Source organism: Excalfactoria chinensis, chromosome Z (assembly GCF_039878825.1).
Source record: "Excalfactoria chinensis isolate bCotChi1 chromosome Z, bCotChi1.hap2, whole genome shotgun sequence".
NCBI classification, from domain to species: Eukaryota; Metazoa; Chordata; class Aves; order Galliformes; family Phasianidae; genus Excalfactoria; species Excalfactoria chinensis.
The window spans coordinates 13,722,890-13,745,498 of NC_092857.1; the positions used below are offsets into that span (position 1 = coordinate 13,722,890).

General features: G+C 40.1%; 1 protein-coding gene across 1 annotated transcript; it reads left to right on the forward strand.

Annotated features, from left to right (window-relative positions):
* The first annotated feature begins 13,412 nt into the window (after positions 1-13,412).
* Positions 13,413-18,610, forward strand: MRPS30 (mitochondrial ribosomal protein S30). The gene is made up of 5 exons (XM_072359820.1): positions 13,413-14,124; positions 14,352-14,497; positions 15,885-15,987; positions 16,493-16,669; positions 18,111-18,610. The coding sequence occupies exons 1-5, from the start codon at positions 13,452-13,454 to the stop codon at positions 18,377-18,379; spliced, it is 1,368 nt and encodes a 455-aa protein (XP_072215921.1). The 5' UTR covers positions 13,413-13,451; the 3' UTR covers positions 18,380-18,610.
* The last annotated feature ends 3,999 nt before the right edge of the window (positions 18,611-22,609 follow it).

The window sequence follows — 22,609 nt, forward strand, 5'->3', positions numbered from 1 at the left end:
TAGGCCCTGATTTTTGCAAACCACTAGTATTATTTAAACTTCTGCTTAACATTAAGCATGTGCACGCTGGCAGAAATGTTGAATTGTCTCTTCAAGTCCCCAGAATACAGGAGGCCAGAAAAGTTCCAACTATATGGTCCACATGGGGCTGGAGAAGAGGTGGGAGTAGGTAGCTGCTTGAAGAGCAATCATATGGCTTTCTTCATCCAGGTGGAAGAGGTAATGGAATGAGAGGAGAGACAAGAGTGGGGAGGGCTAGAAGAGTTCTGTGAAGACGCTGTGGTAAGGTAAGGAATGGGCTACATTTAGATTAAAATGTGAGTAGCAGACAGCTTATTTTCTAGGAGGAGGAAGGAAACACAAAGCCTTTGGTATGACAAACTTTAGTTTACATGTTCTGCCATTCCTTCAACTTAGCAGTACAAACTGAGTACAGGTGCTGAAGATTACTGGGGATTTTAACACCACCTATTGACTTTGCAATGAGAACTGTTTTATACTGTTGAGATGTCTGTGTTCATAAGTTAGAATAGACCTGCTCATATCTGCAGAGAAGAGCTAGGTGGACAAACTCCCTTCAGCTCAGTAGCCACTGCATGGGGACATCAAAGTGTAAAGGTTGGCTTACAGCCCACCCTTAGTACATCTGTCATCTGTGTGCTTGAATGGGAAAATTATAAGCTTAGACACTTGGAAAGGAAAGCTGAGCATTTCAAAACTATTCATAATATTGATATTTTAATCTTTTTTTTTTCTGAAATTACAGAAGAAGCTACACCTTGGAGGAGAGAATGTAAAATGTTTCAAAGAACAGAAATCAAGAGTGGAACTAAGAAATCACACACACACAAACACAAAGTATTTGTAGGTTAAATCCCTAAACTAAACTGTTAATTTGAAATGGAGACATTTCAGTGTGGAAGAGCAAATGTAAGAGCAATAAATGCTATAAATATTTTACCCTGTACACCATTCTGTCAAATAAAAACAGAAAAATGAAGGACATTTTCTGGTTCCAACTGCTGACTACACTTCTTCTGGAATCAAACAAAAGTATAATTTGTTGATATATAACAGGCCATGTGTGATAGAAGCAGGATTTTAAAAGCAACTTTTTTTTTTTTTTTTCTTTTTTTCTTTTTTTTTTTCCTGAAAGACAAGTGGAAGTAGAGAAAGCAAATCAAGCTCAGTGTCAAATCTTTCAAAACATTTAACATTTGAGCAGAAGGACATGAGAAGATTGAAGGAAGTTAAATCCTAATTGCTGGGCAAGAAAGGTACAGTGTAGGCAGAAAGGAGGTAAATCAGGGAGATCATATTTCAGAAATTGTTCTAGGAAAGGCTCTAAAATAAGAGGAAAAGAAAGCAAGTCTGTCCAACAGGAAATTCTGGTATGTTGAAACTTACTCCCATTTTGGACTGGTAATAAAAGATGAAAAATAATGTATTTATTTATTTGGAAAAAAAAAAAAAAAGTTTACATAAAAAGAAAAATTTTCTATCTCATATTAATGGAGAGCTGTGAAAACAGTTTGTTGTCAGTGACTCCAATATCTCAGATCCAGACAGAAAACAAGGTTGGTTTTTAAATTGTCTTGAGTTTTGGTAGCCAAAACCTCCCTCATTTGAATACTTGTTGTTGGTTAATGACTTATTTACAAAACTAAATTTTTCAGCTACCCAGATGATGATGCATAATCCATTTCCAAGACTTTGGAATGAAAATGCAGACTTCACACTGCTTTCAGTAGGTTTTGGCCACACCTCAGCACTGTATAGGAGATTGCCTAAAGCAGCACACATGCAAGAACTGCATGATCACTTCTCCTCTTGATTGCATAAATTGCAGCCCCAAGGCAAGCTGGCCCTGATGGCTGACTGTGGGGGGCTAAGACATTCCCCCTGGAAAGCAAGAGCTTTCTAATTGATTTGCAGAAAACTTCAAGTTTGCCTGCACTGCTGAAACACCTTTATCTGGCTTTGACTACCCCTAATGTCTCATGTGAAAATAAGGTGCTCTCCATATAACTATCAGGAATGGATTCATCTTTGGTGTCTACCGTGTGTATCTGCCATTTTGTCTGGACACACAATTTTCCACCATAGGGAATAGCAGTATAGCTTATTCATTGACTCAGTTTAGGAGGGAGAATTGCCCTCTGACTGCTGTTGATTGAGTTGACTCAATAATGCAGGAAGTTCTTTACTAACACATGGAAGAACTTCTTTATGGCAAGGGTGACAGAGTGCAGGAACAGGTTGCCCAGAGACGTTGTAGAGATATTCAAGACCCATCTGGACACCTACCTATGCAGCCTATTGTCAGATAACTGCTTTAGCAGGAAGTTGGACTCAATGATCTCTCAAGGACCCTTCCAACCCTTGTGATTCTGTGATTCCCTGTAACCTTTATAACACAACATAAAGTTAGTAAGTGTTTTCCCAGCAGCTATTTTAGGCCATGATATTAAAATCTCATTTAAAAACTCACGATTTCTTAGGAAACAAACAAACAAAAACCATCAATTCATGAAATATGAATTTCTGTACTTAATCCTCAAAACCTCATACATGTATGTTCATGAACTGATGTCATCTGGTGACGTTAAGAATCTGTGTAGAATATAATGACAGCTTGCTGATTCTATATTTTAACTTGAACCCTGCCCTAGTCAACACCTGTTTGCTTTTCTTTACATCATTCTGAATCTACATTTACCTGTCACTCTCCACCACATGGCTTTTTAAAAGATGTTCCTTATTAAACATGTTCTAATCCACATATAAATATATTACAATATCTTTTTATAGAATTATATACATTTTGGAGAAATGGGGCAACTCAGTTTTTGTTCTTTAGTGGTGAATTTTCTGTCCATACAATAAGATATTCTCTGTATATCTGTCATGTTATAATAATGCTAAGGTAGCAAGAGCTTCTGTATCTGTGGAGCTTTTGATGGAAGTGCAATTGTAGTTTTTGATTGTCTCATTTAAAGAACAAGTAGCAACACTTTGCGGCCCAGATTTAAATCTCCTGTGAACAACATCTGGTGTTCTTTAGCAAACTACTGCAAAGGCCATTATTCAATCTTTTATATGCTAATGGCTTTGAATGCCTTCATTTTTTGGAAACCACAAAGCTATACAGTTCTGTCTGATGACGCTGCCATTTGCAGTGTTGCTACTAATCCTGCCATGGCTGCTAAAGTAATGTGAACAGTGTGGAAATGTATTATCAGGAACCAAGTGTATGTACAACCAACTGTACAGAAATCATCTTCTTCCCAAACCAGCTTTAACACATTAACTTTTCTGAGGGAAGCTCCACATAATTTGGTTTTTAACAAATGGCTCTGAAGTAGGAGTTAAAAGCCATTTCAATCTGTATTGTGCACCACACAGGACAATGTTGCATAAAGAATAAAAGCTTATTGTATCGACAGCATGACTATCTCTTTTCAGGTGGTTGTACTAAATATCAGTTACCTTTCAATAGTCAGTTTCATGCAGGAAGTAATTCAATGGTTGATCAGTGCTTGTCACACACTTTGTTGCAAAAGACTTGGGGGTTGTTGTATTTTGAAAGTATCCTGTTGTGGTTTTACAAATGGATTTCAAATCTAATACTGGAAGATAAGAAATTTGTTCTTAGTCCATTTTATAATGTATAATACTAAAATTGCTTTATTTATTTGTTTACTTATTTTTCAGAAAAAAATGAATGACATGAAAGTTTACATGATGCTTATCTTAAACTACTGTCTGTGCGATTTTAATGAGGATTTACTTCTGTGTTTTGCAGCCTGCCTTCCATTTTCCATTCTTTGCTTCATTCTAAACTGAGCAGCCTCCAAGAGACAGTGTGAACTTCTATGGTTGTCACCTAGTACGCTGATAGGATTAAAAAAGATGTTTGAAATGTTTGCCACAGCTTTTCATTTGTAAAATACACTGATAGACATGAGTGTATCTCAGTCAAGCTGTTTGACAATCAAATGTGTAATTAAATAAAATCAATACCCATATTAGGGCTGACAGTTTATGAGCACTTGTTCTTTCATAGGAAGCACTTAGTAACCTTTGTACTTTTTCTCATTAGTCACTTTTTGTGCTTCTAGACATTCATGCTGCAGCGGTAATGAGACAGACAAACTGGCTCAAAAATTCTCTTCTTTAGACTCAAAACAATATTCTCATCAGCCTTTTGGGTTCTGTATCTGCTCATACCTGCAGGAGTGAAGGGAGAGCTGCCAGTGGGAAAATGAGAGCTCGTTAGGTTCATGTTGAGGATGTTTGGTTGAGTCTGCGATCGGAGTATGCACAGTTGATTTCACCTTAACCACAGTCTTTTTAGTTGCAGGCTTTGTGCAATTACTTTTGTATTTCTTTTTCTTGTTGGAAAACAAAAGAACTAATGGAATAAGATGGGAATAAGCTTAATGGGAAGGCTGCATATTCTCTTCCTTATCTTATCAATCAGAAAATTAGATGCTCCCCTTAAGTTTCAATTGATCGGATTTAGCTGTGACAAAAGAATGATCCCATAGATAATATTTTATTCCAAATGTTCTGCTTAAACACACTTCTGTAAAAGACAGTAATGAAAAAAACAAATAGAAAACCACGGTCTTGATCAGGGCACATAATGGAGGGTAGAGGACATGAGATGAATTTGGCTCCTATCTGTACCAGAAAACCTATTACAAACTTAAATCTGAATATAGAGTGGTGCCACTCAGAGGAATAAAAGGAATGTGAGCAGGAACTGATGACTTTTTATGTCTAGTTTTATGTGATTCCACTAAGCACCCTAAACCTGGCCCTGTCTCTAAGGAAGCTTAATCAGTAAGGAGGCCATGAGTAAGGCTAGAATAGGGGGTGAATATTTCTCTCCACTATTTCTCCTAGATGGTCTTAGTAACTTTTATTCATACTCTGTGGAATAACAGGCACTGAAGTAGAATAATGGTAATGCAATGAACACATAACTGAGGTTGTCATAGTGTCAAAAGCAAAGGGAAAACAGAAAAGCTAAGATGAAACGAATTGGCAAACTCAAATAGTATGTCAATAACATATATGGGAAGTGGACCTTGACTTCATATTCTTCACCAGTGTCTGCTGGACTGAGCTACAGCAGCACTGATCAAACCTGACCGACAGTGTTCATTCTTAGGTTAGCAACAACCATCAACCAGCATTTTCATCTGTGGGTTAGCCTTTTCAAACTGAGTACAATGCAACCAAATAGAAATTATACCACATACATTTTGACTGGACTGCAAACTAACAAAGCTAGCAAAGTGTGACCTAAATTGGTGGTTCAAGCAATGACGCTTCAGTCATACTCAGGAATGAGTGCTGCTAAATTGTTGGTGGAAGAATGCTGACATCTAGTGGCATAGCTTTTTGCATTTTTCTTCAAAATCTGTCTCAAAAGGTCTCGGCAAAATAGTATGGTGACATTTTCTTTAACAAGCCTTATACATTTGCTTCTTGAAAGCTTACATGTAGTACCAGCTCTCCAGAAAATACAATGAATTTTTCCGATGCAATTGCTCCATCAATGTACTGGAAAACATTATCAATCATTATCAATGTACTAGAAAACAAAAGTTATCATAGAAGAATGATTCTGTACTCTGTAAATAATGCTGTATCATAGAACACTTTTTAAATATTGGATAGCAGCCTAGACTTATATATAAATTCATGGCTTAAGATCATGCATTATTTGCATCAGAATTACATGATGAATTCTGTTTCAATAGGCACATAGATTCGGGGAGTAAATTACTCATCCTAAAATAAATATTAAGAAAGAATGGAACTCATTCTTATGCTGCTTATCTTTCTGCTTTGATTATTAATACTGTTTATGTGCCTAACTTTGTGCCAGTTGAAATCAGGTAAGACGAGTCATAATTAAAAGCGGATTTGTTGTTTATCTCTCATTCAAAATCATGAAGTCTAGCCTGTCAAATTCATTCATTGAAAAAAACTGCTGGAAATGTAAGAGAAGGTTAGGCAATGAAAGATAAAAGGTAGGGGTATGAAGAAAAACTAAAGTACCATACATGGCAGAAAATTAACCAGTGCCAGTTCCTGTTTTAATTGTCATAGCTGAAATGACTTAGTTACTAACTTGCTGGATGTACGTGTAATCTTGGCCAAATAAACCTTCCCAGGATGTTTCTGGGCAAAGGACTTTCCCAAAGAGCATTGTCTGTGCACCTTTTGGTTTGGGAGCTAAGACAAGTTGATTGCACAGAAATATGCTTTTCCATCCTAGCTGATTTACTGGTGTATCCTAAGTGTTATTCTGCTGATGTGAAATGTAATGATAAACGCTTAAAATATTTGTGATGTAACTTGATTATGCAATAATGAAGAATTCCTAAGAATTTTCAAAATACACTGACTTTGTCCTTCTTTGTCTTCAAAGCCTTTGTTTAGCCATACATTGCGTTGCCAAGTGGATTTAGTATTAGGCATAGTACCTTGAATAGGCCATGTTGTTGTGCATACAATTATACATTGAGGTTACTGCAGTCCAGAGATATGGGCTGACAGGAACAGCCTGAAGATGAATAAAGACAAGTGCAAAGACAGATGACCCCATACATCTCTGCAGGCTTGGGGCTGACCAACTGGAGAACAGTTTTGCAGAAAATGAACTGAGGGAGTTTGTGGAAAATAAACTCGGCACAAGCCAGTACGGTGTCCTGGTCCCAGTCAGACGGCCATGAGTATACTACATTGTACTGAACAGAAAGGCAAGCGGCAGACAGACAGAAGTGATCCTTCCCATGCTGCACACATGTGAGACTAAATATGGAATGTTGTGCCCAGTTTTGGACTTCTCAGTAAAAGAAAGATTAACAGATTGAAGCATGCTTAGTAGTGAGCCACTGAGATGTGCAGAGTCTGGAGCACTTGCCCTGCGAGTAGAGGCTGAGTGATGAAGGCTTGTTCAACTTGGTAAAGGGAAGTCTTAGATAAAATCTAAGAATTAAAATTTGTGGTAAAATATTTTTACCACAAGGATAACTGAACACCAAAACAATAGATCCAAAGTAGCCCTACAGTCTCTATCTTTGGAGGCATCCAAAGGTTGACAGGACACAGCTTTGAGGAGCCTAATCTAATCATTCCTACTTTAAGTAAGGCTGGACTGGTGACCTCTGGTCCCCTCCAGCCGAAATGCTTTATAATGCTCAGATGAGGCCACACCAGATTTCATGAAATCAGCACTGGGAAGATATGAAGAAAGAAAAAAGAAAATGTCTAGTTATATGTTGTTATTATTCTATTTAGAGACACAGTCTTAGCAACCATTTGAAAGCATGTCAGTTGTGAGTTGCCAGCCAGGTCATGTATTTATCTTACAGTCATCCTCTAGACTGACTTCCAGCTGACCATCAAACACACCAAATGTTAAGTACATTTAGGGAAGACATTCTAGCTAGTTTCAGTAGTCAGTAGCAGAGAGTCTATCAATAAGGGTTTCTTTAATGTACAGAAAAAGGCACCAAATTACCAAATATTCTACTCTCAAACTTCAAACTATTCAGTTTCTGTTGCAGGTGCCATCTTGTCACAGTATCAGAGTAAGGCCTTCGGATTTTGGACAATCTCATTTAATTTGATTTATTAGCTTCAAGTCTAATTATATTGTATTATATTGTATTATTGTGTGTTATCTTGTATTCTGATAATATATTTAGTAAGTTTGTTTCTCCTCAGATGGCTGCTCTGTTTTCCCTTTCCAGGGCATAGGTTTGTGTGTTCCCCCACACCCTGCACTGAACCAGCCCATAAACCATTGACGGAATTGCCAGTTATTTATGCCAACAGAATCCCATTAGCTCTACTTGCATTTCAAAATATCAGTGTATTATTTTCTCCAGTCAATCAACTTATTTCTTCTAACAACAATAACATAAAGAAATCATTAATTTCTCAAGAAGATTCATTTAATACTAAGTTACCTCAGAATAAAGCCTAAAACTACCTCATGCTCCTGGATTCTCTACTTATATAAAATAAACCTTACAAAAATTTAACTTGTACGCGTCCAATGGTCTGAGAGATCAAATATGTAATACCTACTATTTGGATTGGATGCATGGGATGCATCAGAAATGAGTGAGGTATTATTTCATAACTGCTACAATAGCACTGAAATTCTATATAAAACTGACTAAGATTTCTATTTTTCCTCTTGTTCTGTAACAGAGGATCTTTGATTTTGCTTAAGATTTGAGGGCAGAAGACTGATCTTTGATTTATACAGGAACACAGTCAACTGTAGAACAAAAGAAAGTTATTTTGAGTAGCTATACTACTGTTCAGCTGTAGCAGCTGAAACATAATGCAGCTTAATTCAGATGGTGCTGCTTGGGGTACTATAAAGTTGTAGAAGCACTTTCACTTTGAAGTATGTGCAGCCTATAACATGAACTTTTCAGTCCTCTAAAGATATTTGGAAATCCTATGTTTTTGTTGATGGATTTTAGTTAGGAAAGATGATATTGGCTTAACCCTAATGCATGTATATACTGAATGGGTTGTTTAAATTATTATCCAGCAGCTGTTGTTATAACATATAATCACTTTTAAAGTAAGCGAAGGAGATAAATCATGAAATAATGAATATCTGTCAACAGTTCAGATTGTGTCTACTATAATATGTGGAATTTTACATAGTGCATAGTCTCACTGTACTTAAGGTGACAAATGTTGTAGACTATATATAAAAACATATCTATAAAGATAGTAATCCCAACTGAAGAGGGCAGGAAGCAGTTGACACTCTCTTTACCAACGAGTCAGTCAGAGATAGAGAGTGTAAGCATGAATATGGCACTCGCTTTTTCTCCGATGAATGTCTATATCATGTGTTCTCTGAGAAGTAATGAATGTTTAAACTTCTGGAATGTGTTCTTAACAGAGCTATGCCAATAAGAGAGTGAAAAGACCTTCAAGAGAGATCTATTATAGTCCCTAAATACCCCATACATATTAGTTACTCTATTAACTTTGTCTATAAATAGGTGGGTTCTGGTACTGGTTTGAGATTTTGTAAGTTATGAGAGGGTGATGCAGAGTCCTCAGTAAAGTTATTTTGTGGATCGAGACCTGCATCACCAGCAAAACTTACAGCTACACAGGCAATTAAACTTAACTGATTAGAAACAAAGATATTCCTGTTTAGTGGAAATCTAGTCTTCATCCTTCAAGGTCATCATAAAGAACAGGGATCAAAATCTGTCCAAAAATTGAGAGACATTGGCTAACACTGTAGCTCTGTGAAATTCTAAAATAAACTTAATTGTTTAGAATAATAATTTGAAAAGTATGTTGTCTACAGCATACTGAAAAGTACACTGCAAAACAAACAGGCAGTTTTTATGTACAGGTAGGATACGATATTTAGCACAATGGAGCTTTGGTCTTCTTCTGAGGCCTTGAGATTATATTAAAATAAAATAAAATAAAATAAATACCCAACAAAGATAAATGTGTTTCTCACATCTCTAGAGTCTCTTCACTCTGAACTTTCAGAAGTGATGCCTGTTTTCAAGTTGTATAATATCTAACTTTCTATGAGAATTGGCATGAGACATCATTTCCATTCAGCATGTACTCAGATAGGCCAGCAGTTTGCCATCAATGCTCTAGAGTCTGGAACTACAGCATCTTTTTTTACTCTGTCTGCAACAAAATCCATGGCTAGTATGTGGCTCCCTTCAGAGATTTCTCATTTGATGATTTCATTGTTATCTCCCATCTCTCCCTTCTAAATGATGCTGCAGATCTCTGAGGAGGGAAGCAGCGTTGGTACAGCAGCGCAGGCATGAAAAAAACACACAAAAAAATAGCAGCTTAGCCTGAACAGTTTTGCAGGAGCTGCAAATTTTGAAGTTACTCCCACAGAACACAAATCAAATCCAACGTGGACAGGTAAAGCAGACTCAAACCTCATACTTCCTTTTCTGCTTTGGATAAAATATTACTTCATTAAGTGATCCTGGTTATCACATTTGTGTTGGGCCTGGAGAAAGTTACTGAAGAAATATGTGCATTTAAGCACCTGAAATGCCATATGTGCCAAGATGCCTACCTCGTCTCTGAGATAGTGTACTTCACAGGAACTTTGATTTCTCAGGTGCAGAAACAGGAACAATGCTACGTTATACCCTGTAATCAAGTAAGCACTGCTGCAGTGGAGGGCAATAGCCTCTTCAAAAGGGATAGACAAGGAAGAAGGGGTGGTGGCATGGCTCGCTACAATAGGATGTTTTAGAGTTTAATGCTGGGAATGATAGGGTCAAGTTTTTATGGCTAAGGATCAGGGGGAAGACCAACAAGGCTGACATCCTGATGGGAAACTGATAGACCACCCAACCAGGATGAAGAGGCAGGAGTATTCCACAAGGAGCCACAAGTCACACAACCACCAGCCCTTGTTCTTGTGGGAGACTTCAAATTCCCTGACATTTACTGAAAATAGAGCAGAAAGGAAGTAGTCTAGGAGGCTCCTGGAGTCTGTGCAAGGTAAATTACTGATGCAGCTGATGAGGAAGCATACCATGGATGCTGTCCCACTAGACTTGCTGTTTACAAACAGTGGACAGGTGGGAGGAGACATGGTGGTCAGAAGCCATCTTGGGCACAGCAACCACAAAATGATAGAGTTCTTGATTCTTGATGAAGTCAGGAGGGGAATCAGCTAACCTTCTACCTTAGGCTTCCGGAGGGCAGACTCTGAACTCTTCAAAACAATGGTTAGGAGAATCTCTTGGGAGTCAGTCCAGAAAAGCCAAGGGGTCCAGGAAGGTTGGTCATTCCTCAAGAAGGAAATATGAATGGGAGCTATTAGTAATATGTAATATGTAATATGGGAGCTATTAGTAATAAGTGAACAGTTGGACTGGATGATTTAGATTTACTTTTAGGTCTTTCCCAACCTTGGTGATTCTATGATTGATTCTATGAAAGGTGCAGGAACAGGCTGTCCTTGTGCTGTATGATGAGCCAATGGGGAAGAAAACTGGCTTGGTTGAGTGGGAACCTGTTGCTGAGGCTCTAGTTTTAAATAAATAAATAAATAAATGATGTAAAAAGGAGTTTACCATCTTTGGAAGACAGGTCAGACAACGCAGGAAGAATGTGGGTTATACAGAAAGAAAGTTAAAAGAGGAAAACCCTACAAGAACTTAATTTGGCCACCATTGTTAGAGATAATAAAAAATCTTTTTTTACAACTATATTAGCAGCAAGAGTACAGTCAAGGAGAATCTCCAGGGGACTATCCCTATCCAGCACAAGTTCCCTACTAAGGCACATGGATGATAGGGATGTGATATGGAATAACCAGCATGGTTTCACCAAGGGCAAATCCTGCTTGACCAAACTAGTGACTTCCTATGATATAAGTTTATCAAAGGACAAAGGAAGAGCCACTGATGTCATCTATCTGGCCTTCAGTAAGGCTCTTGATATGGTACCCCACAACATCCTTCTCTCCAAATTGGAAACATACGGATTTTAAAATCCTCAAATGACCCCCATTTTAACTCAGTCACATTTGTACTCGACTTTTATTAATACCCTAAGTCTTAACCACAAACCGGCTTTTGCCCACCTGTACATTAATAAATTCTTTCAAAATCTTAGCTCCAAACAATGGATTTCAATCTTTGTGATATATTCCAGAAATTACTTGAAATACAATTGAATTTCTTTCCAGCAATTCAGCAGAAAGCAAGGCTAAAGAAGCGAAGTAATGCCGCAGTGCGGCTACCCTCTGCCCCACATCATCACAGGGGTGACTCTGATCTTCCAAGCAGCCAGGCCCTGAGAGCACACCCATCACTCACAACCACATGCTGTTGTACAGTCAGCACTGTCTTGGCACAGGGAGGGCACAGTGCAGTGCCAACTCAAGTTATGGCAAATAATGCTATGCATTTTGACACATTGCCTCAATATAGTCCCATGAACAGTGGAAAATATGCAGCCACATTTTCCATTTGATAAAGGAATTTGAGAATATTTTTCAAGATTGCTGATAGAATCATAATTTTTTTGATAATTTGCAAGTCCATTCAACATAAATAAATACTTTTTTTTTTTTTTTTTTTTTTTTTTCCCAAATGGAATGTACTGAGTTGCAATCAGATATTTAACTCAAAAATCGGACCATGTCTCTTTATTAGACTTTTGCAGGGAAAAAAAAAACATTCCTTTCTTCACAGTCATGCCTTATTCGTGTTGTCACTTTTGGCAGCATGCACACTTGTGAACAACTTTTGTCAATGATAAAGCACAGGAGGAGTAAAATTTCATCGAAAATCTTAGATGAGCACATTGGGAGCTCACTAAGAACTGCAGCTGCTGCCATCAAACCTCACAGATGCACGACAGAGATCACAGTGAGGCAGTAGGTGGTGTTTCAGCAGTGGTGGCAGCATCATGGGTTTTTACGAGTGTGTTCATGGCTAGTGAAAACGCTGTGAAACACTGTGCAAAAGGGGTTTTCCTTTTGTCTCAAATATTGTTGTGGAACATGAGGACAACTGGAGGCATCTCTGCCTACACAAGGGTATCGGGAATAAAGAAGGTAAGAGGGATGTCTTGAGGCTTATCACTTTCTGGGGTGCTCCAGAGACGCAGTGGCTTGGCCTTGTGTGGAGGCCCCAGCTTCTCTGATGTGGACAAGCCTGCACAGGGCTGTTGCACCTGGCCTGGACATGATGTTACTGTTGGCAACCTAAGAACTGGGCTGTATATATATGGAGAGAGAGAGACTTTGCAAAAACGTGTGTTCACGCTTCTCCCTCGTTATGTTTCCCTTCTGCCTGTGATTGATGAAGAGAATCTTCACCCACCATCACTGCTGCCAACCGGACTCTTGAGACATAGTGACACTGAGATGGTAACTATCTGCATTCCTACCACAAATCCTTACTTGTATTTTATTGTACTGTTTCTTTCTTTGTCACCTCATTTTATTTCACCGCTAAGCCATAAATTAATAAACATGTGAATCCTGCCAAGGACACGCCATCCCTACAAGCACCCAGACACCTCGCACAGTCAGCACGGCAGCCCCGGCCGGCAGAGGCTGAGGGAAGCGGCGCGGAGGCGGGACGCAGGCCGGCCCTCATCCCGCAGTGCCTCCTGGGAGTGGTAGTGCCCGTTCCCAGGAGGCGGCGGGAAACCCACAGCGCATGCGCACCAAGCACAGCGCCCTTCCTGGAGACGGGCGCTCGGCAGCGTGACTCGTTTTAAATCCCCGCCCTAGTTTTTCTTTCCCGGCGCCGCTCGCTCTGCCGTCCGAGCACGCCGATTGGTGGTTGCCTCTTTCACGTGGTGTCGGCCGTCCAATCAAGCTGCTCACGTGGGCACCGTGCCCTTCCGCTGTCTCTCAGCCCCGCAAGATGGCGGCGTGCAGGGGGTGGCGGTTGATGCGGCACGGCCGCTGCTGGTTCTCGCAGGACCCGTCCGTCCTGCCGCCCGCCCCCCCTCCTGCCCCGCTCTACCCTCCCATCGTGGCGTCCCACACGGCGAAGAGTAAGGCGGCTAAGCGGCGCCGCCTGGAGCTCTTCCACCAGCAGGTGCACGAGGCTGCCACTATCGAGGAAAAGCTGCGGCTGTACGGGAAGCTGCAGCGCCCCAAGTACATGGTTTACCCGCAGACCTTCGCCCTCAACGCCGACCGCTGGTACCGGAGCTTCACCAAGACCGTCTTCGTGCCGGGGCTGCCGCCCAGACCGACAGCGGCGGCCGCGAAAGCACCGCAGCCTGGGGCGGGGGGCGCGGAGGCCTTGCCGCAGGGATCGACAGCGGCGGCTTTGGAGCCGGGAGCGGCGGCACCGCGGGCCGCAGGTTCGATGGAGCCCGCGGCCGGAGCGGCAGCAGAGCTGGAGCTGGGCGCGCTGCGGGACCTCGCGTGCGACGCACTCCTGCAGGAGAGCTTCTACCAGAACAAGAAGCGGCCGTTCCTCTACCGCGACCAGGATCACACGCCCGCGCCTTTCCTCACGCAGCTTGTTTCCTCCCTGGCCGCTTTTCTCTGCAAGCGCAACCCGCTGTTGGCTGCCTCCTCTCTGGGTGCGGAGTGGGGGTGGGTGGTGGGAGAGCGATGCGGGCTTCCTGGGCAGGGCGGTGAGTGCCGCGGGAGTGTCAGTGGTGCAGTGTGTTGGGCACCGCTGTTGCTCTCATCGCTGTTGTCTCATACGGTGTGAGTGGGTTTGGATTTATATTGCTGTCCTGTTAAGTTATTGGGGATTAAAATACAAATGTGTGATCTCTGTCTCTGCTCCTTTGCTCTCTTTCAGACCTAAACCCCGAGGTTAACTATTACTGGCATCATGGCGAGGAGGTTGTTGTTCATGGACATCGAAAAGGTAGAGTCGATCCTGTGCGGTTTCAGATAGATGATAAGCCTCACCTCCAGATCCGTGTACCAAAGCAGCTTCCAGAGGTGTGAATATTTTCAACAGCAAATTAATAACGTGTGTTTTCATTTACATTTCTGTTGTTGAAGCCATAGTAGTACGTGGTGTAGTACCTGCAAGACCTGCTTAATCATAGTGTTTCTGTGTCTTACTACTCTTACTGCTTGCAGTGTAAGTAAATGCTGTGTAGTTATTCAGCAAACCTTCTGAACTTCGTATTAGTCATACTCATGCTTTAGATATGTTGTTAGCATTAGCTAATTGTTGCTCTTAAGTTTCATGGTTGTGCCAATAAGTGGAGTCAAAAATAAGGAATGTAATGTGGAGGGTCATTTTACCAGTGAAGGAGAATAAATAAGATGATGAGAGAAATGAAAATTAAAATGAAAATTAAACAAAGAATGAGAGCATGTGTCTGGTGTCAGAACTTAACCGCTGATTTTTGAAATTCTGAGTTTTATGGGAGGTGATTCAATATTCTGACACTTTATGCTCACAGAGTGCTCAAAGGGATGTTACTCCCTTTCCATCGCGCTTAAAACTATGCTCCACTTTCTGTAAACTGTTTGTAGAACTCTTTGCCTACACAAACGGCACAGTTTGCTTAGGCTGTTATACACAGTTTTTTAAACAAGTATTTTTGCCAGAACTGGTACAAATATGTGATACAAGAAGTCCCTGATGCTATTTGTGATTGATTACTGCCTGCACTGTCAGTGCAGAAAAGTCCCACTAATGTTAATAAATGGAATCACTTAAATGCTGTGATTCTGACAAGTTTTTCTGAGAATAAACTCAGTAATAAATGGTAGGAATGCACAAACATGTTTTAATTTTCTAAATCACTAGTTTTTAAATATTAATGGATATGTTCTATGGCACAGAATTATGCATGGGCATCTATGAGTTTTACTTTACCTAGCACCCCTTAAAATATTTCATAGTGCACAGCAATGAGAGTAAGCTCACTCTTCTGCTTTGAGTTAGTTTGACTGCTGCTAGAACTGCTTTTGTAACTAACAAGTGCTATTTCATGAGTGTTTACAAAAATTCAGACATGAATATAACATGCATGTACTAGCACTTGCTTTAAGACAGGAAGTTCTGTTGCAAAAATATTCTCAGTAAGTTATATGTAACGTGTGTATATATATATATAAAGTGGCAGAAATGCTGCTCTGCTACACAGAGGGCTCGAATCCCGGGAGTTGGACTCGATGATCTCTAAGGTCCCTTCCAACTCGCACGATACTGTGATACTGTGATATATATACATTTATATGTACAGATAGAGGGAGAGTGAGTGTTTGTGAACACGACTTTCACATTCTTGTGCTTAACCAGAAAACCGTATTCTTCCTGATATCAGAAACATGAGTTACATAATGACTGTTTTCTTCTGTTTCTTTCAAGATTGTACCACTGGAGTCAGATCTTGGAGATGTTCCTATTGTTGATCACAAACCATCCAAACTGCCGTTGTTCAAAAAACAGTATGAAAACAAGGTATTTATAGGTAAGACTTTCTGGTCATGGAATATTAGCTGTTTTTTTCTATGTAAAAAAAAAAAACAATCTCCCCCAGAAACCTTTCAGCAGAGAGCTACCTATTTATATGTTTATATGTAATACATGATTGTTATACATAATAAACAAATATAAATAGATAGTTCCCTATTAGTTATGTAATGAGGAATATCATCCTCTTATCATATTTTGTGTAAGGATTTGCTTAAAAAAGTTGAGTTGAATAGCATTTCATCAGAAGAATTTACTTTGTATTGGTACGTATCCTTCAGAGATGTTTTATTATGTGAACTTTTGGCATTGGGCAAGCACTCAGTTCTCACACTAAAGGAAGAATCTCATAATTTGTGTGGATTTATGGTAGAGGTTTTAATTTTCTGAGGTATGGGCTTTGATAGTGAAGAACTATGGGTTGTTTGGTTTCTTTTTTTTTTTTTTTTTAATTATAAGGAGCATTCTGTTACTCATTTGTAATTTCCTTTTGGTGGATACAGGATCGAAGGTAGCAGATCCATGCTGCTATGGCCACACCCAGTTTCATCTTATTCCCGATAAACTGAAAAGGAAGAGATTTATAGTAGCAAATCTTGAGGATCAGATTGAAGTTGTTTATCGAGCTAATGGCATTGCAAGTCTCTTCGCTTGGACAGCAGCTCAGGCAATGTATCAAGGTAAGATGGTCACTGTGGGATTTAATGCCTGTTTGTGTAAAAACAAACAGAAAAAAACACCCGAGAAGACATGGATAGATTAATTCTATACATACATTTTCCTCCAGAAAATGTTGCATTTTTTTTTGTCTTCTGAGACACTGCAGTTGTAAAACACATGTATAATAACACAGTATAAAAATATGATCAGACTGACCTCCTGTAGCAGAGGTAGCAGATTACTGTGTGCAAGGTGCCAAATGACAATCTTTCTCCTCTCTTAGGAAGAAAACCAAATGGAAAGCTGTGGTGGTGGGTTTTTGTTGTTGTTGTTGTGTTTGTTTTTAGGATTCTATTATGAAGGAATTATATAGTTAGTATTTTAGGGAATAAGTGCCTTCTGAAAATATCATTAGTGTGATGATAATTTTGCTTTGAAATTTTATGCTGTTCAAGAAACAGAACCTGAGATTAAGATGTCTTTTACATTCTTGCCAGGTTGTTTGAAGCATTCTAGTAAAAAATTGTGTTACTGCTGTAGTTTCTTACACATTCTTTTGCTGTACTTTACTTTTCATCTGCTGTTGGTGAGAATGAAAACCAGAAGTACCAAAGAATGCAGTTCATAATAGTTACTGCAGCTCACCTCTTGATTTGAAATCTATACATGAATCTATACATTGCAGTATGCAAATATCATAGTTAGTTCCACATATACATAAGGAAAGCTATCTTCTGTTGGAGGTGTGATGTGCTCAGTACATTCAGCATGACATTCACAAGACTGTATTCGTATTTCAACACTGAGCCAGAGAAGTAGGGAAGAACTTAACTCATGTAAATATAGTTCAGTTACTGTTACTATAAGGTACCTGTGGTTTGTAAGTTCAGTTGTGAGGCAACATGTTGAATTAAAGAATATCACCATGTGTGCTGGCAGATGTGCATAACTATGCAAAAGCATTTTTTGACTGCTGATATGCAACACAGATTATTTGAAATATTGATTCATATTGACATTACATTCTTGGTGTGGTATGACAAATTTATAAAATTATATGTATGCGTGCTTCTGTTTTGAACAACTGTTTATTGCCCTGTGAAGTGTGGAATAGTTAAGCCATTTCCCCTCAGATCATTTGCAGGCCTTGGATGTGTTAACAACATACCTAGGTGGCTTCAGAAAGTCATGTGATTTTATATCAGTCAGCTTGTGTTAACACTGTGATTGATGTCCAGGTCTTAAAAGGAGCTATGTACAAAACCTGGTTATGCTAGCATGTCTCTGATCTCTCTGATCTTGGAAAAACTTTTAACTAGTGGCTGTGTTTTATCTTTGTGGTTTTTTTTTTTGTTTTGTTTTGTTTTTTAAATAGTATATTTCTGTATTTCAGAAGCAGGATTTAGATGTGTACACTGATGAGAACTGAGTCCTATAACCAGTGCTTTTTATTTTTTATAGGGTTCTGGAATGAAGCAGATGTGACTCGTCCTTTTGTATCACAGGCTGTAGTGACAGATGGAAAATACTTTGCTTTCTTTTGTTACCAGTTAAATACTTTAGCATTAACTGCAGAAACAATTCAGAAAAGCTCTCGGAAGAATATCTGCTGGGGAACTGACAGTAAGCCGTTATATGATGTTGTTGAAGATGGTAGTGTGAAAGGCTTTAACGACGAAGTTCTTCTTCAGTTGGTTGGTTTCCTGTTAAATAGACCAAAAGAGTTATAAGTCATTAAACTATATTCCTGTTCACATACCTGAACTTCTGACTCTAAACTATGGGCTAGAATATACCTCATTCTTAGCCAAATATGTTTAGCAAATGCAATATACAGACTTCATTATGTTTGGGACTTATTTCTTGATTTTAAATGTATTATACTATACAATGAAAAAATGTCTAGAATACATTTGTCTCTTGTACAACTACTATTAAAAGCATATTGTATTCAAAGTCACAAGAATACTTTCTTTCGGCAGATCTATACTTCTGTGTTGGGCCATTGTAGCAAAATATGGATTCATTCACCTGTCTGGTCACTTATCTATTACCTTCTGTCTCAGTGTTCAGGACCAGTGGAAACTTGCTACTTTAGTGCCTGGGAGGAAAAAAGGGTCCTTCAGTGCTTACTCATTCACATAACTGAACTTAGAATAAAAAGTGTTGCTTAACAGTGAATGATTGGCACTTCAGTTACATGTCAAGTGAAATTTTAGGTATTTATCAGGAAGCAGTGTAGACATGATGAATCCTGCTGCCCTCCAAAGATCCTGTTAGGAACATACATATGCATCTTAATGCTGTCACCTCAGGAACTGCAGAGAACTTGCAAATGATTTGGAATCTGTCTTCCCTTTAGCTTGAACTATGCTTGAACACTTTTTTTTTTTAATTTACCAATGCTCAAGTATTACTAATTCAGGTTACTGCTGAACTTTGGATTAAAAACTTGCTTATTCCGAGCTAGAACTGAAGCCAAAACGTTGGGTAGGCATGTTGATATTAAAGAATGACTTGGGGCCTAGCTTAAAAAGTAGTGGTGGATGTTGCTTGGTTTCTGGTGCGATCAAAGATGATGCGAAATGAGTGGAAGGATATAACAGAAAACAGCTGAGTGTTTTGGCTGGTAAGTAATCTTTACAGATGGTGCAATTTGGTTTTACCTGCAGTTCAATGCTGTAGTAAAGTAGTTACAGCAGAAAACTGACATTATATTGTAAAGTATAAAAAGGTCCTATATCCAAGGTAAACAAAGTCACTTCTCCATGATTCAGCGTTTGTCTTTTCTATTTCAGCTATACTAGAACATGCTCTTAGAAGTGAGATTTTCCTTTGTGCAACTTTACTGAAATATTTCCATAAATATGTAACCTTGTAGAGGAGCATAGTGTTGGAGAGTAGGAGGAAAGGAATGCTTAGGATTAGCTGGCTGTTAGTGGTTGCAAAAAGGCAAGTTGACCTTTCCACAGCTCTCAAAATGCAAGGGGATACCCAGGAAAAGCAGTGGGTGGCACTGTTTTACCTTCTATCAAACAAAACGTAATTTTTTCTTCCTTGTTTTTGGTACTGACTGGAAAAGTGTAGACATCACAGAATTGGAGGGGCTGGAGTGGGACCTCAAGAGATCATTGAGTCTGACCTTGCTAAAGCAGATACCCTACAATAGGTCACAAAGGTAGGCATGCAGCCAGGTCTTGAACATCTCCATACAAGGAGACTGCACAAACTCTGGGCAACCTGTTAAGAGTGCTCTGTCACCCTTACTGTAAATAAGTTGTTTTGCATGTTAGTATGGAACTTACCATGTTCAACTTTTAGGCCATTACTCCTTGTCCTATCACTAAGCAACACTAAGAAGAACCTGGCTTCATGCATTTGCCTTCCAACTCCCTGTAGATTGTTAGAAACATTAATCAGATCCCCTCTCAGTCTTTTCCCCATGCTGAGCAGACCCAGGTTATTCAGCCTTTCCTCATATGGGAGGTCCTTCAGGCCCTTAATCATCTTTGTGGCCTTCTGCTGGACTCCTGGGAGATCCCTGTTTTTTGAACTAGGGACCCTAGAACTGGACACAATATTCTAAATGTGGCCTCACCAGGGAAGAGTACAGGAAGATCACCTCCCTTCACCTCCTGGCCTCACCTGAGGATGAACCCCAGGATACCACTGGCCTTCTTGGCCACAAGGAAACACTGCTGTCTTATGGCCAGCCTGTTGCCCACTGGGACACCCAAATCCTCTGCAGAGCTCTTCTCCAGCAGGTACATCCCTAACCTGTGCTAATGTATGTAATTATTCCTCCCTAAATGCAAGACTACACTTTCTCTTGTTAAAATTTACTAGATGCCCCCCTGCTCAACTCTCCAGTCTGTCCAGGTCTAGTTGAATGGCAGCACAACTTCCAGGTATGTCAGCAACTTCTCCCAGCTTTGTATCATCAGCAAACTTTCTGATGGTGGGCTCTATCCCTACATTCAGGTCACTGATGGAGATGTTGAACAGTATCAGACACAGCACCAACCTCCAGAGAACACTGCTAGTTACAGACCTCCTACCTGATTCTCCGCCACTGATAAGCTCTGCCAGTCAGCCAGTTGTCAAACCACCTCACCATTCACTCATCTATCCCATATGCAGCGCTACTGGCTTGGGGCAGAGTGGCTTGATGACTGAAAAGGGACCTGGGGGTATTGGTTGATGGTCAGCTGAACATGAGCCAACAGTGTGCCCAGGTAGCCAAGAGGGCCAGTGCTATCCTGGCCTGCATTAGAAGTAGTGTGACCAACAGGAGCAGAGGAGTAATCATCCCACTGTACTCAGCCCTGGTGAGGCCGCACCTTGAATACTGCATTCAGTTTTGGGCCTCTCAGTACAAGAAAGACATTGAGGCCCTGGAACTTATCCAGAGAAGGGCAACAAAACTGGTAAGGGGTCTGGAGCACAAGTCTTATGAGGAGCAGCTGAGGAAGATGGGATTGTTTAGTCTGGAGAAAAGGAGGCTTGGGGAGACCTCATTGCACTCTACATCTTCTTGAAGGGAGGTTGTGATGAGGAGGTACTTGGCCTCTTCTCCCAGGCAACAAACAGGACCCGAGGAAATGGCCGCAAGTTGTGCCAGAGGAGGTTTAGATTAGACATATGGAAAAACTTTTCCCTCAGAGAGTGGTCAGGCACTGGAATGGCTGCCCAGGGAGGTGGTGGGGTTGCTGTCCCTGGAAGTGTTCAAGAGGCATCTGGATGAGGAACTATGAGATCTGGTTTAATGGCTTGTAGCAGTGATGATGGGAGGATGGTTGGACTCGATGATCTTGTAGATCCTTTCCAACCTTGTGATTCTATGATTCTATGATATTTTCTAACTTTCATGACAGAGAATATTGTGCTGAAGTTAAGGTACACAACATCCACTGTGCTCCCCATTCTATCCAGCCATTGATGACATCATAGAAGGCTATCAGGTAAAGCATGATTTCCCCATGTTGACTACTGATAACCTCTTCCAGTTCCTTGGAGATGGCATCCAGAAGAAGCTGTTTCATCACCTTTCCAGGGATTGAGGTGAGGCTGACTGGTAGGTGTGTAGTTTTTTGGATCCTCCCTCTTGCCCTTGTTGAAGACTGGAGTGGACACTGGCTATCTTACAGTCTTCTAGCACCTCTCCCATTTGCCTATACCTTTCAAGAACGATAAAGAGCAGTTCAGCAATCACTTTTCCAGCTCCCTCAGTACACGTGGGTCCACCCCACTGGGGCCCATGGATTTGTGTGCATCAATTTTGGCTACATTCTCCCTGACCATATCTACTTCAACCAACAGAATGTCTTCCTTTAACCAGAATCTCTCTTCATTCCAGTGTCTGGGATTCCTGAGGGCTAGTCTTAGCATTAAAGACTGAAACAAAGAAGGCATTCAGTATCTCTGCCTTCACAGTGTCTCCTGTTACCAAGGCACCCGCCTCATTTTATATGGGACCCACATTTTCCCTAGTCTTCCTTTTACTCTTGTCATACGTAAAAAAAACACCTTTCTTGTTATCCTTTATCTCCTTTGCAAGATTTAATTCCAAGAGGGCCTTGCCTTCCTTGTTGCATCCTTATTTTCCTTTCAGTTTATCCATGTGTTCCTGGCTCGTCCATGCAAGCCTCTTTGCCACTTTTTCTGTATTTCTTACTCTTAGGGATGCAAACATCATAATGTATGCAATTTTCTACAGTAATCTTTTATCTTGTACTAATTTATTCAGGGTGTTTCATACCTCTGTAAAATGATAAAATGATTTTTTTTAACTGTATGACTACTAAGATCTTTGAAGTGGAAAACTTAGGAGATGCAGCATTTCTTTCTTGAGCTTTGTTCAGCAAAAGCCTTCTGTGATGCTTCTGCTTTTAGTCCCATGGGAGCAGTGTTCTGTATCACATTTTATTGTCCCTGTTTAACATAACACAAAGAAAGGCAAT

Bases quoted from the DNA above. Each gene is read 5' to 3' on its own strand.
- MRPS30 (XM_072359820.1), top strand. From the start codon at position 13,452: ATGGCGGCGTGCAGGGGGTGGCGGTTGATGCGGCACGGCCGCTGCTGG. The intron at 14,498-15,884 runs GTGTGAATATTT...GTTTCTTTCAAG, and splicing joins TACCAAAGCAGCTTCCAGAG to ATTGTACCACTGGAGTCAGA. The intron at 15,988-16,492 runs GTAAGACTTTCT...TGGTGGATACAG, and splicing joins TGAAAACAAGGTATTTATAG to GATCGAAGGTAGCAGATCCA.